General features: G+C 33.7%; 1 protein-coding gene across 6 annotated transcripts; it reads right to left on the bottom strand.

Moving 5' to 3' along the window:
* Positions 1-337: 337 nt before the first annotated feature.
* Positions 338-17,449, bottom strand: Atl (atlastin GTPase). Of its 6 annotated transcripts, XM_072899294.1 has the most exons (10): positions 9,528-9,959; positions 8,793-8,870; positions 4,683-4,948; positions 3,754-4,533; positions 3,397-3,618; positions 3,046-3,260; positions 2,891-2,957; positions 2,742-2,771; positions 2,098-2,128; positions 338-1,776 (listed from the first exon to the last, which is right to left on the bottom strand). In XM_072899294.1, exons 1-10 carry the CDS (start codon positions 9,736-9,738, stop codon positions 1,709-1,711), a joined length of 1,968 nt encoding a protein of 655 aa, XP_072755395.1. In that variant the 5' UTR covers positions 9,739-9,959; the 3' UTR covers positions 338-1,708. The 6 variants fall into 6 exon arrangements, with proteins under 6 accessions (XP_072755395.1, XP_072755396.1, XP_072755397.1 ...); XM_072899295.1 differs by lacking the exons at positions 2,098-2,128; positions 9,528-9,959 and adding an exon at positions 17,308-17,449; XM_072899296.1 differs by lacking the exons at positions 2,098-2,128; positions 9,528-9,959 and adding an exon at positions 16,962-17,141.
* Between the last annotated feature and the right edge of the window lie 905 nt (positions 17,450-18,354).

An 18,354-nucleotide genomic window follows, 5' to 3' on the forward strand; every position in this document is an offset into this window, starting at 1 on the left:
AATAAATATTAATTAAGAATATTTTAAAGCTGCCTGTTTATGACGATATTTATATCTGTTGATAAAATTATAAGGTCACAATTTAAAAAAAAAACATTTTAAAAATTGGATATATTATGTTGCATAAAAAGGAGCAATTATATTTGTTTATAAAAATAAAAAAAGTCATATTTTTCATGTACATCATCGTAAAGTAAATATTTTAAGATATCAAAGATTTAAACAATTTATAATAAAGTTAAAACCATCATAGTTTCTCTTTTACAAAAAAAAAAAGTATAATTATATATTTTCCAAACAATATGTAATGTTTATTAGACACGTTTAATTATAAAACTTTTTAAGTTCAATATTGTCATTTATTAATGAAATTTGTAAGAATAGAAGAATTCTATGCAAGAGTTATAAAAATAAACACATTACTCCATCAAGTATGTTATAGATCGAATATTAAGTATATTAATAATCACTTGGCAAGAGACTCTTGTGTAATAGAGTTTTAACATATACATATGTCAGATTTTATTATCAAAATTACTCATTGAACAAAATTCATGCAATAAAAAGAAAAAATTAATTCTTTATATTCTTGTAAGTCGCTTTTGGATAAAAAAACTATGTGAGTAATATCTTAAATCAAGTATAAAATATATTAGACAAGATCTCTTAGTTTTATTCAATGAGCAATATAGGCAATAGAATCCAGCATATCTAGCAAATTTGAGCACTATTAACAGTGTATTGGCAACATAAGACTTATATCTTACTCTCTTAAGTAGATTAATATAATGTTATACAACTTTGAGAGATGTTGCATTTAATAAGATACCACAACAATAATATTATATGGCGCATGAACTCTATGTCAAAGTAGTTTTTATCACTTTTCCAAGTTACGTAAAATGTGAATAACATTATATGTACATTCTTCCTTTTATTATTAAACAATAGCTCAGTAACTGATATAGAAAATTTCTGGCACAAACAAAATCTACTTTATTTTAGTCCAAGCATATAAATAACATATAAAATAATAAAAATGTAATTGTGCAAAAACAAAATCCTGCTATATAAAAAAAAGAATTAATTGCAAAATGCATTTTAAGTGTAATGGATACAACAAAAAGTTTGCATGCACTTAGTGGATAAGAAAACAAAAATTAGCATACATAATAGACTTATTTTCCTAACTGTTTACAATATTTTCACAAATGCATTTTTCTACTTTTTTAATATAATTCGTGATAACTTTAAATATATGTATTAACATCCCCGTCATAAAACATTTTCAGATCAAGCTACAATATCTTTCACCAGTACAAGATTTTATTTTTATAACAACATCATATATACCAAGGATATACCAGGCTATACTAGTATATCACGATTTCCACCAATCTAACGCTGTTTGTTTTTCTTTTTTATAATTAGAATACATCATATATACATTCACAGTCATTTCAAATTAGTACGTTCAAGCCATAATGTTTAATCCAGTTTAAACAGAGAGAAAACTATTCATGGCGGTATGTCAAGAAATAACATATAAAATTTGATTATGTCACTTGTTGGTATTCGCACACAAGAATGCAATATTTCAATCCATTTGGACAATCGAGATAGTGTAGGAATGAAGTATTATGATAATTTAGCCTTGCCATTGGCAGTGACAGTGGCGGCATTCATCGTTGAATTTGTTACCGCTATTTCAGCAGCCTGCGCCACTGCTACAGACACTGACTTCTCCACAAATTGTTGGTAGAGTGGCTTCATAAACTGAACAAATGTAAAAATAATTTTTTCCATTATTCTTTCCTGTATAAATTTAATAACAGTTATAATATATAGATAATTTTGAGCAATTAAGATTGTGTACTTTTTATTACACATGTAATAAGTTTTAAAATTTTAAATTATTTCGCAGCTTCAAGGTATAGGCGTTCATTTTACGAAAATTAATGCGACATATGAAAAAAGTTACACAGAAGTATTGTAATTTCCGGTTAAAACAATCGTGATTAATGTTCGGATAGAAAAGTATGGTCAATATTAAGTTATAAATATTTGATTATATATCTATCTAGCCAAATGCCATACCTTTTCGATATTTGTTCCTGTTAGCATTCGGCTTATGACAGGAATAGAAAAAAAATTAAAAGAATGGTATTAATGGTTGTACTTGTATTATCAAATGGATTTTGATTAATAAAAAAAGAATTTATGAAACATAGATGTATCAGAAACGGTATCGAGAAGCAATTCGAAATTGAAATAATTGATAAATTTAAAATTTAAAGAGGAAGGAAAGCGTGGGATCATATATAGCCGTGTCTACAAAGATCGAGATAAGTAAAATGACATATAGGTATTGCAAACACAATTACTACAATGGATAGGATCAGGTATCTTAATTTATATGTTAATTTATAACAAAGATGAGCGCATAGCCAGACCTGTTGCAATGAAAAAAATGCATTAATTATAATGTGAATATCATATGATCCATGTTAATATGTAAATTATATACACATTGTGACTGATAAGTGCTATTTATATGTGATATATGAAACAGATAAAATTTTGTAAGTGATTTTAGTGCAGGTAAATTTCTTAAGTTATTAATTGAATTTTTTTTTACATTATTTGTATTGTATTTTGAGTAAAAAGTATTTAAAATTAAATTTAAGAAAAACATGTACATTACACGTTTATAAAACTAATAAATGAGTAAAAAAAACTACCTTTTTCAAATATCGTTTTTCATTAGTACACTGTGAACAATATATAACTTTTATCAGAAAGATTTTATATTTCTACATGAAAAACATTGAAATAGATACATATAAAGATAAAAAATTGAGTGATTAATTTCTGAGATATTCATACTTACATTTTCCCATATTTTATTGGCTAAGTCATCTATTTGTGTGCCAATTTCTCTGAATTCTCCACTATATCTAAGTAATATTCAAACAAGAGATAGTAGTAAGAAATGGTGCATGATAATAGAAAGTTTTCACACATATTTTTAAATAATTCACATACCTTATATATGCCCATAAAACAAGAGTGAGGAGACCGATACCCATAATAAGGTTGCATACATTCGCTATTGTATATAAACCAACAAGACCAAATATTCCGGACGAAATATACATAGTAACGGCTATCGCGAAAAACACTGCTGGCGTTCGCGCTGCTTTAAAGATGTTTTTACTTTCGTTATGCGCCTTGAATTGTAAGAAAGATTCATCCATGTCCTATATAAATATATATTGCGAAAAAAACATTTATTAAATTAAATTAAAATAAACATCTCGAAAAAAAATACAAATACATCAGTCATCTATAAATTATTCTACAAAAAATTACAGTTAGTTAAATACGCATACTTGCCTTAATCAATTTTTCCATATATATTTGACTGAATTCTTCTCCACCCATTTTTCGTTTATTTTGGAATTGACGAAGAGCCGAGTCCACACAATGATGATGTTCTGATTCCAAGTGCGCGGTCGCTAAAAACGGTTTTCCTCCACCGCACACATTTTCCATCATCTGAAGGTACAAATCTTTAGCTTCAGCTACAGCTGTTAAGTTGTTAGCTTCTGCGGTAGCCTGTAAATGCAAAACATTGTTGAGAAAGATGTAGATGTTTGCTTCTTCTTTAAATGAAACAAAACAAGAAAAAAAAATTATAAATATTATAAAAATTATAAATCACAGATATGAGAGTGTTTAACGTATACATACCACAAGCATACTTTTTGGTTCAGGAAGTTCATCTCCTTTGTAAAGATTGATATAACTTTTGAAATATTCTAACAGATCTTTCGCTTTCACGACTTGACCATTAATCTTCTTAGTCACCAGATTTTGTGGCGCCAGTATCATTGGTATGAGTACTTTTAACTGTTTTTTGAACTCAGATTGTATTTCAGATAATCTACCATCGAATTTCGGATTCGTTGCGATTTCGAGACCGGGATGCGGCATGAGGAAACAAGATATATCCGAAAAACAGGATTTAATGTGCTTTCGCAAGCTTTGTAGTTCCGCGTGTTGCCTGTCGGAGATTTCCAGTCTCTTGTCGAGCAATTTCTTTCCGCCCTCCGCTCCATAATCAGCCTCATACGGATAAACCCAATCCCTGATTAAAAACTGTAGTCTCTGAAAGGGTGTGCTATCAGAACTCTCCAGCGCCAATCTACCGTACTCGGTGAATAGCTGTAAATGCTGAAGATCGTCCTCCTGAATGTTTTGCGACAGATTGTATATTTGCACGGAGGACAGCATTGTGCTCAACGCAAACACCGTCGCGCAGTCCCGCACTGTCGATTGACTGTCGAACGCGCCTTGGGTGTCCATAAGAATCACTGCGATCTTCTCACCGTTCGCCAAGGTAGCAGGGTAAACCTTTGACCACATCAATATTCCCGTGGTGTCCCTCTCGGAACCGCCCCTCCATGAAAAACCACTCAGTGGTTCATCTTCGGCGCCCAACCAAGAATCGTTATTATCATGTAGCGTGTACTGTTGATTACAGTAATGCACGTATTATGGTCGTTTGTGGTATCCAAAGTTTCATATAGATCGAGGAACGGATGAACATAAAACAATATAAACTTGGTAAATATCTGTGATTGCATATATTGGTAAGCGTTTTTAGATATTACGTATACCTTGCTGTTCATATAACGAAGAAAAAAGTCGAGAAGGAAACTTTTGCCTTTCCTGAAGGCACCTGCAACAGATACCACAACCACATTTCTATCTTTCACGTCGTCTTGTAAAAGAATTTCCGACAATGCCTCTTCATCTAATTCGAAGGTATGATCTGGATGAGCAAGTACTACTTGGACAGGTCGTCCCTCGTCCAATAATATGTCCTGCGTCTGTGCGTTTATTGGCGTGATCCTATCTATTCGATCATTCCTCCCTAGATTATCTGCAACAAACATAAAACATCTCTATTATAGATAATAAATGTGATATATAATATAGATAATTTATGTAATATTAACTAATAAAATAATGCAAAGAAAACAAAATTCTTATTAGAAAAATTAAAAGAAATTATGTTTTATCTTATTAGAAAGCATTGAAAATAAGTTTTAATGTTTTTAAGACATAAGATATTTAATTAGCTTTAAATATATTTTTTTACATTATATTTAAATATGCATCGATCAAATGGTTATCGAAATAAATATCTGTCAATAATTGTTTATTTATTTATTATCAATTACAAGCTATTCTTATCATTAGATAGATACGTATAAAATATATATATGTATATCAATGATAAATTCAGCTTTTTTAATTAATTGTAAGATTTAATAATAATAATAATAAATTTTGACACAACCTTTGTAAGAGAATGACGTAACTCTGCCCAATGTTTAAAAGTTACATGGCGTAAATTGCAGACTGCTGACCACTGCCGGATTACTAACTACTTTACTCGCCTCACTCTCTCTCTCGCTTTCATATCTCGTTTGTTCAAAAAGTTACAAAGGACAAGAGGAAGGATATGATGAGGAAGTTATACATGGCCACGTGTATATAGGCCTTGACCAGCAAGGCATGTAAATGGGCTTTAAACGGGGTGTAATTTATTGCACGTTGCACGAAAACAAACAGTCCAAGACCAACCTACCGCCGGTTACGTGTCTAAAGCGCTGACCCGTGACGCGTGACTCGGATCAGCTGTTAGAGTGAATAAGAAGATTTAAAACGTCAGTGTGTGACGGCAAGATGATCAAACAGATTCGCGAAACGTAAATCGCTGGAAGATTGCATCGTTAAATATGTTTATCAGCTGCATTGCAAAGGTTAATGAAAGAAAGATACAACGATTTTATTTATAATTTCTGTTATTCAGTCAATATCGTTCTTATAAACTAAACAAAAGACAACGAGACTGACAATGAGATATAAAAATGATTTCAAATATCTATGTTACAGGATACAAGTTTTTAAATCTTGTTATTTGTTTATTATTATTTTTTTTATATATAGCATTACTAGGTTTTTTAAAAGCGTTTTTTTTTAGCGAAAAAGAAAAGTTTCTGCATTCAAAAAGATAATGAAACATATCATTGCAATATAAAGATGAAATATCACAGATTTCCAATAAAATAGACGAGAAACGAAATAACAAGTTCTCGTTCTTAAGATTATACTACCGTGTAGTATATTAACTTAATTGCCGTTATTAGTATCACGAGAATATATCGGTAATAATTTAATTGCAAAAGGAAGTAGTACCGGGAAATTAGTACAGTGATACTATCTATTTCATTTCTTAACTCTCGTATAAGAATAAATTAATATTTATGAGAAAATGTATAAAAATTACATCTTAAATTATTATTTGTACGTGTTATATCATAATTACTTTATTATTATGTTTAGTACTGCTGTGATTTTCTTACGTACAATCGTCTACCACACATTATAAAATAAAAAAGACTTCATGGTTTTTATTACACGATGACGACATTCCACTATTAAAGCATATTACAATCGCATGAAACGAGAATTGATTTCATCATATTTATTATCGCTAAGAGATACGTATCAAAACTGAAAAACTGAAGTATGATAACTGATAGAGATATATTTTTTCATATCTCTTCATTTGATACATTTGTCTGCTTGTTTAGAAATATAATAAAATTATCATGTTGATAAGTATTAATAAGCAACAGATTTGAAGTGATGAATATAACTGTATACGAAATATTGTATAATTCGGATAGGAAAGATATTTTAAAGTATTTTATACTTATTCGAAATAATTAAATGCTTCGCAATAAAATTTTATGTTATATTAAGTCACATGTATAATGTATAAGTCACATGTGTATTATCTCGCAATGTCATGGTCGATGTTTCGATGATGAACATTATGCTTTGTCATATTCAAGGTAACTCTGCTTACAAATTAGTTATATCTTCAACCTTTGCTCGTGGTTTTGCAGTGATTTTATATGTGTCTGATGATTATCAACATCTTGCTTTTGCATATATTACATAATTTTTTCATGATAAATATGGTAAAGATTCTAAGCAGGTTATTGAAAGTAAATATTAGAAAATCAAATTATTGTATCTCTTGTAAATTATTTTAAAAAATTATATTTTTTTATACAGTAAGTATGTTTCATAATTAATAATCTTGATTATATATGTATTAGAATTTTATCGATTCACACATTTTCAGGAATATTCCGAATATTAATGGTATTAAGCGTTTCATGTTAAGAACTATATACGGCATGTATTCGATATGCAATTAACAAGTATATTTTAATAAGAAGCTCAAGATGAGGAACATCTTCAATTACGAATAACGTTGACGGTATATTTCGTTATATATAGTCGGAACGTATCTCTTTCTCTCTCTCTCTCTCTCTCTCTCCCTCTTCCGATAGAAAACCCTCGACGATTATTTATTGCGAGCAAACGGCCAATTATACTCGTGCGAATGCCAATTCTACAGCCCGCCTTCTTCCTTCTATTTCCACGACAATCTTCGCGTCATCGTCGTCGCGACGTAATAGTACACGTGTCATCATCCGATCTCCACGGTCCTCTCTATCATCTCAGATCGCACGATTCATTACTGCGTTACAACAGTATACGGCGAAGAATTTCTCATGTGAAACGAGACAAGAAAAAGGGAAATACCGGAATCTAATTAACTAAAATGTTAGCACAAGAGAGCAGAGGTAAGAATAATTAAGAGAAATAACACATGTTACTGTATCAACGAAAGCGTTAAAATTATTATATACATTTATATGTTTATTTTGCACGATTTTGTACTTTGCAACTTGCACTTTGTAATATGTTTATTATTAATATTTATTATGTAGATATTTCCTCTATCACATGATCTGGCATAAATCGATTATCGTATTACTTTACAAAGATATATGCGAATAAAAAAGATAAATAAATATTCAAAAGTTTTTCGTATATAATTAGTTGACGTAACTAATCACAGAAAATGAAGAAAATAAACTTAAAAAAAATAAATATTGCACGTAACATGTAATTATATATATAGATGGATTCGACTTTATATCGTCATTAGAAATGAGTAGGTATTAATTATAACAGATGTTATGATGAGGAAGAGTTATATTTAACAGGAAGTTTATATTACATTGATTGTTCGCAACGAAAACATTTTGCGGTTTGCAAGAAAATTTTAGACTTCCTACTATTTAATAGCTAACTTTCACATTTTGCGTTTTTTCTCGTGCATTGCACCTGAAATCGCACGCGGTCGCGATATTACGAGGACTCACATAAATTCGAAAGAACAAGATAGCTTTTGTCGCAAACGATTCCCAAAAGTTGTAAACTCAAGTTGTCAAACCTTTCGCAAGAATTGCAAGAAGAACTCGAGTGATGCCCGAGAAAGAAGCTGCTGGACGCGTGAACTCGTCGCAAAATCTGATCCAGCGAGAATTCTTGAGGAGTTACGGGTCGCTTTTGCTTGCTTTCTTTTGTACACAAAGGAAAACTATTTTACGAGTGGAAGAGGACAGAGAGGGAGAGAGAGAGGACTCTCCCGTGTACGCAAGAAGTGGGTCGTCGCTTCGAAATTCGTTTGGAATCGTTACATTTTTAGGAGGCTTTCAGTGGCACGGCAGCAATGTTCAGCGACGTGATTTACGAGAGTGAAAAACAGGAAAACGAGCAAACGGGCAAATTAACAGTTTGAACAGAATGATCAAGCAAATACATTAGCCGGGAGACTAAGAAAAGCAACTCACCCATATTTTCGCTTGTCTTATGCTGTTGTGGTATGCGATTCACGTTCTCGTCAAGAGTCGTCATCGGGGCCTTCTCGGCTGAAAACAGATTTTTCAACAGTAAGATTAGTCACGTTTTAATTCACATCATGTTCATATTTTATATACAAAAATTATCTTATATCTTATTAAAAACGATAATACAGGTGAGCTAAATTCTGATTTAAAACTGAAATAATAATTCCATTTCACCATGTCCCTAATTTTAAATCCTTAAAAAATTTAAAAGAAATCTTTAAAATTTTAAGAGCTCTTTTAAAAGAGAAAAAGAGAAGTTATTTATCGTTTTCAGATGTTTTTCGATTAGTGTTTTCCAAATTTTTGCAAAAATTTCAGTAGTTAATAACAAATTAATAGATAATAAATTTTGATATTTTTATTGGATTTTTAATAATACTATCTTTTTTGTTATTATTTGTTTTGTGGTTTTACGATATTTCTCTCGGTCACACTTCCGGCTCTCACATTCATCGCAGATCGATACGTTATAAACTGTTGGATCAAATCGAGACAAACAGCCGCAAAGTATATTGTACATACAACGAAGAAATAAAATTATTCCAGAAATAAGGCGTCAATAAAACAAAATTTGGGAAACAACGATTTAAAAGGATAGTTTCTCATAAATTAAATAACCAATAACTGAATAAACCGACAACACGATCGCGTTTCAAAAAAGGTTGTCCGACAACTAACTCGGTCTCTGCTGCGTTTCCGCAGATGCGCTGCGTTGGGTGACATTTCCAAAATCAGAATTGTTAGCCGCCGTCACATACACGACCTGCTGCGCCCTCGTTCTCGGCGGCCTCGCCGGTTCCTTTGGCCTGTCCGACTTCTCCGGCAACCTTGACCCGGAAGGGTCGTCCAGCCGCTTTCGTCTCGGTTTTACGATATTTCTATCGGCCATACCGCCAGCTTTCACATTCGTCACACAATCGACACGATACACACGATTCAATGAAATCGAGACAAGCGCGAGCTATATGTAGGTACATATAAGAATAATCGGACGTGCGTAGCGTAGATGCACCGGGCATCCGCGATACTCAGGTACTAAAGTCCGTGAAAAGAACCGGACTAGAAATATCCCGGTCGACACTCCTTCAGCCGTGTGCGTGATGGCAAACTTTGCGAGTTGGCAGCATTTCACGAGTGGCATGAGTGTCGCACGAGTGGCAGACCAACAGAAACCGGCTGACACGGTCATGGAAAGGTAGTGGGGGCATTTGTACGCATATGAACACTCACAGGATTTTCTTCGAGATGTTAAACATGTTTTAAAGTTTAATTAAACATGCTACAATCTCATCACATACGAGAGGTTTCCTCCTCTCGCTCTGTTTTCAAATATTTGATAAATAGTTTATTTTTTTCGAATAAATTTTATATTTATGATTGTTGATAAAGAAAAGAGAGAAAAGTATCTCTTATTTTAGTTTAGGTATGAACAAAAATAAGAGACACGGCGAGTTTAAATATTATTATTAAAAATGTATTTCTTTCTTTATAACGCTTCTTTATTCTTTTTTATTTTTAAAAGCGAGATGCAAGTGCAGTTTTCTGATTACGCCTATAGAAACGTATATTTTCTCCGATTTTATGTTAAAAGCTGACAAGAAAAATTGCAAAATGACATAATGACGACGTCATCAACGTCTTTGCATTAAGATGTTACTTTACGCGCTGTCGAGTTTAGTTTCGCTTGATATATTGCAAATAATTTAATTATGATCAGTTAGAGCGAATGAGTGAAATCAGATAAAAAAAGAGTAAACGGTGACAATTAAACGTTCATGGGAGGGATAATTTTACGTTTTATGTGTCTAAATATTTTTGGATACTACCGAGCATTTGTCATAGTTATGAAAGAATCGCTAAGATTGTATAATTACTAAGATTGTTAAGATTATTTTACGTCTGCATAATTATAAATCTAACGAAAAAATAAAGAAATAAAAAAATTAATATCTTCGATATTCTTATCTTTTACATAATATATAGAGTGAATTTAATTAGAACGTGGTATAAATTCTCTCTATATACGTATAAACATAAAGAATTGATAAAATTAGATAAAGAATTAATAAAAATTATGTATTATGATCGCAAAGGAAAGAGTTTCGAAATTGTACAAGCAGTATAAATACTTGCACTGCCCAGCGACGATAAAATTATTACTAATATTAACTATTTATAAAGAAGTCGTTCGTTAAGATTATTTATACTTATTATACTAGCATTTTTTTTCATAGAACTATTTTGTTATAATACTTGATATACCTATAATCATTTTAATACCAAAACAAAGTCGGTCGATATAATGGAAAGAAAAAAACATTGATAATGTATTAAAAAAATTCTAATAACTAGATAATTCTATATACTACATAAAAGTTTCAAAATCTAAATCAATGCGGCTCATTTGCGTCGTATAAATAGAAAAGTGAAATTTGGCAAGATTTCATGGCTTCTGTGCAAAATAACTTGTGAACGCAACACGATATATAAGTTTTTCTAATCACAGTATTTCACACAAAGATAATACGATCATATCTTTGATAACAAAAGATAATAAAAATCGCAATGACAAAGAAGATAATCGTCTGTTAAGAACATTATTTAACAAAATAAAATACAAATTTTCTTCATATTATCATCTACAAATTTAACAATAAATTTTCCGATTTAAATTTTCTCAATTTAGATAAGAAAAAAAATGTGTAAAATTAAAATAAAAATAAATAACAAAATTCCTTTCCGCCTTTTTAAATAAAAACATTGAAAAATCATGAAGGAAACATAATAACAAGTCAATTTCCGCCTCACATTAGAAACTCTGTAATTAGTGATGTAACATAAAAATTAAGTACGTACGGCGATAATTAATGTTATTGCATGAAACCTTGGAATATTCTTGATCTTTGGATCATTGGCTACGTCACTTTTTGCAGATAGTTATGACATGATATGACGTATGTGGGTAGTTCTCTTGCATATATTGCAGAAGAAATAACGAGCATTAGTTTAATTTAAGAACGGATGATACGAGTAATTTCGTATGTTCGCATCTACGAACGCCAATTGGGAAGAAGATCGTGCCATACGTCGCAAATATTGGCACTGCATCCAGAGATAGTTTTCAAGTGATATCTCACAAACATCATAAACAGAGATTCTAAAAATTACAGGTAAACAACCTGTTTTTAATTTGAATACGAAAAGTTTACATTCAAATATTATTCAAGTATTACATATTGTTTTATATAATAAATGTTTAAAATTAAATAACATTACAAGAGAGAAAACTTAATTATGCGATGTTTTAAAGAAAGTTTTAAACATTTTCATTTTTCAGATATTAATGTCAAACTTTTATTTATATTTAAATCATACAATCTATTAAAAGAGGAAGATAAAATGGACATTAAAATAATTGAGATAATTCACTGTTTTTTGAAAGGCTCAAACTCTGCCGATTAATAAAACTGTCTTTGTTGATTGGAAAATACATCTCCACCTCAATATTACACGTCGTTCTACTTTACGCGATCGTCGTTGAATCGCGTTGCCGATTTACGAGGTGGTATCGTCGAACAAACATAATCAAAGTCAGTAGCTACACCAATAAGGATTTTAGGTCGGTACCTGGTTTGCACGGGCGGTAAAATGAGCCAAGTTAACGTTCGCGGCAAGCGTTGGACGCACGTGTGGAAGGATTACGATGTACTTTCGTGAGATATATTTATTTTAAGAAAGTGTACCCTTCCCTCTCTCTCCGAGCACACATCGTTTTGTACCATTTGAACTTCTACATCGTGCGAAGGCAAATGTTTTACGACAAATGAGGGAATTTATTGCGAGAGGGAAAAGCCGAAATGTGCGACGGGATAAAAGGATGAAACGGATGAATGTGAGAGGAAGAGAGGGAACAGAAATAAGAGATCGTCTCGTATAAACGAACGAGTGAGTTAAGATTATTGTGCCTCCTTCAGGCACATCTCGGCTATCGTTAATCTCACCCCAGGCGTTATCCGGCACGCGGTTTATTTACGTTTCCATCTCCGCGTACATGCCGGGCATAACCGCGATTCCCGAAGTTTATGCAGCACCGTACGCAGTTCGGTTATGAGCTCTGCAACAGCCCGAAAGGTTCTTTCGCGTCTACGCAAGCATGATTTTGCAAGTTCCAGCCGGCAGGTCTTAAATCTTAATGGCGTAACCTAACGTTACGCCGAATGAAATAAGATACGGTACCGAACGATGGCTCTCGACACGAAACGTTAAATTCCATCATTTTATACAAACATTAACTTTCATCTAAAAAAAATCGATAAAAAGTTACAACAGTTAAAAACTAAAGATCTAAAATTTAAAACTAACTAAAAAATCGATAAAAACTTGAATCGTAAAAGTTGTGCGGAAATCAAATAAGATACGATACGAAATTAAGCTTTCGAGGCTGCATTCTTTTTACATTACAAATATTAAATTTTATCGTTTCTAAACAGTTAAATAATTTAAATAAACATATGCATAAAATCAGTTATGTACAAAAAAAATGAGTCATTTTTGATAAAGATTTTATAAGGAAATAAAATTGCGTTTGTATCGATCTAGAACATATCAGGAATTTAATTATGAAGGATATATTGGTATTAAACATAATGCGTTTCGCGCAACGATGGAGCTTTTATTGCAATTTCCAGCTAATTGAATCGCATTGTATACACGCGGTGTCGCTTATAGAAATCAATACCCCTGAACTTCCCTCCCCCTTCTAAATGCCACGCTTTACAAAGTTACCGAGAATAGATATACTTCGTCGTCACGTGCAATTGTATTTATACTCGTTTTTACTGCAAACTTCAGCTAGACCGCTCTCGTTATTATGCAAGTTACGCGAGAAAACGGCAGAAAATACGGATGTCTCTAAAAAATAATGTCACGATCGCATTTTGGGAGATTGCGATTATGCAATTACAAATTATGCTAACGAAAGCTCGCTCTCTTTTATTTCGTGACGTAAATACCGCCTGTCATCATTCAAAACTATGGTAGGTATAAGAAAAATGTTATTACGCAGAAGAGGATATAAAAATTCTTTATAGTTTACTGCACAGACCACGTCGATCCTATTAAATATTTAAGTATTGATAGCGCGCGCAAAAAGCTCTCACTCTTTCTTCAGGCAGAAGCATAGAATTCGTGTTTTCGCCGGTATTGCTCGATCGCCGATTAATGGCGCATTGACCGATTGGCTTCCGATTCATCTGACTGAATAATGCAAGTCTAATTAGCGAAGTGCACAAACGCAGGAGAGCGCTCGATGAATCCAACTCGAACGGAGATATGTAGTTTACATGTTAAGCATGTATGTCTGCATATTGACGCGACGAGGACGGCTGTGTTTGTATTGACCTCGTATCGTCTGACCTTTCGTCAGTCAATTGACATCTTTCCTATGTACAACTTTACTTTGTATCGCAGCTTGAATTGTCAACTTGAATAAGAATACAAATTGATACGCTATTGTTTAAAAATAATGTTATTTAATCCGTGTCAAATATAAAATGATATATTCATATTATTTTCCCTTGATAGATTACAATTGTACGGATGGAATTTTGAAATAAAAGAAATTAACCGATATTCAGAGGGAAAAAAAACCACAGAACGTTAACAATAAATGTATATTATCATTCAATGAGTCAGAGTTATAGATGGATATAAAAGAAACATATATCTGCAGGAAAAATCATCGTCTATATCTTTAGGAGTCATAGATAGTAGAATCAAGGCGTAGCACGTGCTAGAAACTTTTTCTCATCGCTCGAATCTGACCGCGACTCTCTAACTTGGTCTTGCTACGTCTATAGAAAAAGAATGCCTTATCGTAGTTATACGAGTCCGTAAGTGGACAGCAAACTACCTGCAGGAATCAGCTTCAATTAACCCGACGAATTGTCTCGGGTTCCGGCTGCACGAGCCGGGTGTAACGTTCGGACTTCCGCTCAATTTATCGCGGGCGGCTCAGAAATTTATTGTGAGGCGTTGTGTGTATTTCCGTTCGACGATGGACCCGTCGTAAACTATCGGGAAAGTGAGGCCGGGGCTCGTTTCCATCGGACGTGCATACACGGCGCGCGTGGCACGCAAAGCTATCGATGCTATTCAATAAAACACGCGCCACGTCGAGCTGAATAGGCGCGCCAATATGCGACTCTCATTTCCAATCCCGGAACAGCAATATGTGTTTGTATGTGTGCGTGTGTGTGTGTGTATATATATACATACGTGTATGCATGGATATTTGTGCATGTAACGTACGCCCATTGCGTTGCATCGCTTTGGCGCGCGCTTTTCCCATCCGACATTGTCGCATGGAAAGAGAGAGAGAGAGAGAGAGAGATTTCATTTAATGCGGAATAATATTACGACTTCCTGCTGTGAGGCATTACTCCATATACAAGAGAAAGAGGAAAACGGATTTCTGCATCGTAAAAACGCGTTCGCTAATTTTCCAATGAAAAACGAACACGAGTGTATATATCGAGTGCCGTGAATCGTCACCGGCATGCTGATTCGGAAAAAAAAAAAAAAAAAAAAACAACGTTGTTATAACATACGAGTCCTCGTGTTTTTTTCTTTTTCCCTTCTTCTTCGCGTTGTTTGTCGCCCTTTGATACTTTTAATAACGGAAATCAGATCAGATTTGATGCGTAGTGAAATACGTTGAAAGCTTCTACTCTTTCCTCTTCGCGTTCTATTTTTATTGTATTTTCTATTAATCCGGTAAATATGTTGTTGCCAACGATAAAACGACATATCTGAAACGTAACATTTCTTTCCTTCCATTTATAGTTGAGTGAGATTAAAACGTCGAGAACTACGAACGCTGACTGAAGAGTGAAATTATATAAGCTATCTGTGGTCTGAGAGCTTATAACTAATGCTAACGAATAAATAAGTGACGTAGCTAAACTATACTGCTTTTAAGATATTATCAGACTTGCAGTCTCATCTGTGATTACATAATTAATTTAAGCGCGATTATAATCAATATCCTAAGCAATTTCTTTATATTTCTAAAGTTTTCACAACAAGCAAGAATTGAATCATCAGCCAAGATAAATTTTTCAATACGTAAACACAAATTTGCAAAGTAAATTCTCTGACAATGAGTAATCAGTTTAAGTCTTGTATATAGTATGTATCGTATTTTTCTGAAAAGACATTTCGCTAAGACGTACAGTTCAAACGTAGAATGCGATGTAAGCAGAAACGAATGGAAAGTTACAACAATACAGCATTGTTCTTTCATCGACCGTGTCGATTTCCTTTTTCCGCTTTGGCTCTAATATTGTACTCGTCATAATTAAAGACTCATCCAATGCAATTACTCACATTGGAATGATATAAGAGAAATTATATAAAATACTTGCGCTATATTTATATATATATATATATATATATATATATATATATATATATATATATATATATATATATATAGTTACGAGATACGTTACTTCATCTGCAACGTAAAACAATCTTTTATTGAATTGGCGGCAATTTATCGAATCAAATGTATCGCTTAGAGACGTCTTTACACGTGCGACGACCGTGATTGAGTCGTGGAAAAGTCGGTTCAATGTAACGTTTGACGTTTCTACGAGAAGAATCCGTGCAATTGTTAACCTTGCTGACTAATCGAGAATGCAAGGTCGAGCAAATATACGTAGCGAGATCAAAGTTCCCTCGCTTTTATAGTATCCACGAGAGCTTTTTGCGTTCCAAAAATTACGTCATTCTTTTTTTTTGACAGCATCTCTTATTTATCTCGTACCTCAAGAGCGTGTAAGCACGATATTTATAGACATTCGCGTCGGCGAACACACAATGTCATCGGTTACGCGTCATTCTATTATGTGAGCGTTACATTATAACCTCTACAAGAGCGACGTTACTTGCGTTCGCAATATCTCTCGTCGGACCACGCGACGTGTCGATCCATGACACTAATATTTTTAATTGCACTCGACAGAGACATTCGCGGTTGCACAACCCACACGGTCTCTGTCCTTTGCACGTATTCTGTCTCCGTCGCTCCTTCTCACTATCGTAGCTCACCTTTCTCTCCTTATCTCGTCCATCGTCGTTTTACGTGTTTACGAATCGCACAATCGTATCTCTCGAACCCGCAACTTAGAAATAAATTCCACAGGGCACGAGGAAGTCGAGCGATGGGCCGAGAATCGAGCGGAGGTAGAATCGGCGTCAGCAAAGTGTCAAACCAGCAGCGAGCATGGACGGCTCGTCACGTCGCGGGCGGCCGTTCACCGAACAGCTGCTCGCGCCCGAAACGCCATCAATCCGTCTCCCTTTCGCCATTTCAACGACAGCGCACGATCCTCGTTCTATGTCGCGTGGCTCCTCGTACCCGGCGAGATGATGAAAAATCAAACGAAATACTTACCCACATACGAGCTGCCGTGGTCACCGTTCTGTTTATGTTGTCCAACGTCCGCCATATTGCGCTGCGTGTGACGTCACGTCCACGACTGCGCGCCATCGCCGCCACCGTCATCTCTCGCTGCTCCCTGCATGCGTTCGGAAATTTACTAGTGAGTAAAGCAGGGCTCGATTGACCAATCAGGAGAAAAGGAGCGAAAGGTTCTGATTGGCTGATCAAAGTTACTCTACTCGAACGATGGATTTTCGAACGCGATTCAGCTACGTTGTTCGCGCCTCATTCGGTTGCCGTAGGTACGATCAGCGTTCGAATTTCGTTGATCTTTAATCTCGGCTGCGTTTCATGTGACGAAGGAAGGAGAAAAAGAAATTTCTACGATTATTAATTAATAATTTTTCACGATATCTGTCATCCTGTATTCGATGCAGATTGGTAATATTTTAAAATAATTGCATTTATATATAGAAACAATTTCAGAGTAAGCAAATTATGGTATCTGAAGAATGCTAATTGACCGAATAAATAAATATATTCATATTTCACATTTTAATGCAAGTTTTTGCAAGAGAGAATTATGTATTAAAATTATTTTAAAATTCTGTTAACTGATAAAATTTAAAGTTTGACTTTTCGAATCTAAATTATTCCGATAAATTTGACTTGCAAAAAAATGATAATATATTTTTCCCATAATAACTGGGCTTAAACGCCGTGTTCGCATATTGGCGATCATAATTTATATTTTTCGCAGCAAAATCAATTTTATATTTATTTCGTCTTCAGCAAATCGGAAATATGAAACGAAAGATATATATTCGCTCAACTAGATTCAAATTTAACGTATTTGATAAATCGGCGTCAAAGTGAAGTAACGCGCTCTCCTCGCCAAGTTAATGTATCGAGAGAAGTATGACAATATATGACGTCAGTAATGAATCTCGTGGCAGCTTCACGCATACTTGCAAAGTCAACGGTCACGCAGGCGTTCGCGCGTCACGCGTCTAGTTGCGCGCAAAAATCCGCGATTTTCCGAGGCGAAACTCGCCCTTG

The sequence above is a fragment of the Anoplolepis gracilipes genome, chromosome 9, assembly GCF_047496725.1.
Source record: "Anoplolepis gracilipes chromosome 9, ASM4749672v1, whole genome shotgun sequence".
In the NCBI taxonomy this organism is placed as follows: Eukaryota; Metazoa; Arthropoda; class Insecta; order Hymenoptera; family Formicidae; genus Anoplolepis; species Anoplolepis gracilipes.

What these genes read in the sequence shown, in the direction of transcription:
- Atl (XM_072899290.1), bottom strand. Translation starts at nt 9,738, where the DNA reads ATGGCCGATAGAAATATCGTAAAACCGAGACGAAAGCGGCTGGACGAC. An exon ending in TTCGTTATATGAACAGCAAG is followed by an intron (nt 4,534 to 4,682) that starts GTATACGTAATA and finishes TGTAATCAACAG; the next exon opens with TACACGCTACATGATAATAA. An exon ending in CCAATAAAATATGGGAAAAT is followed by an intron (nt 2,772 to 2,890) that starts GTAAGTATGAAT and finishes TATTGTTCACAG; the next exon opens with TGTACTAATGAAAAACGATA.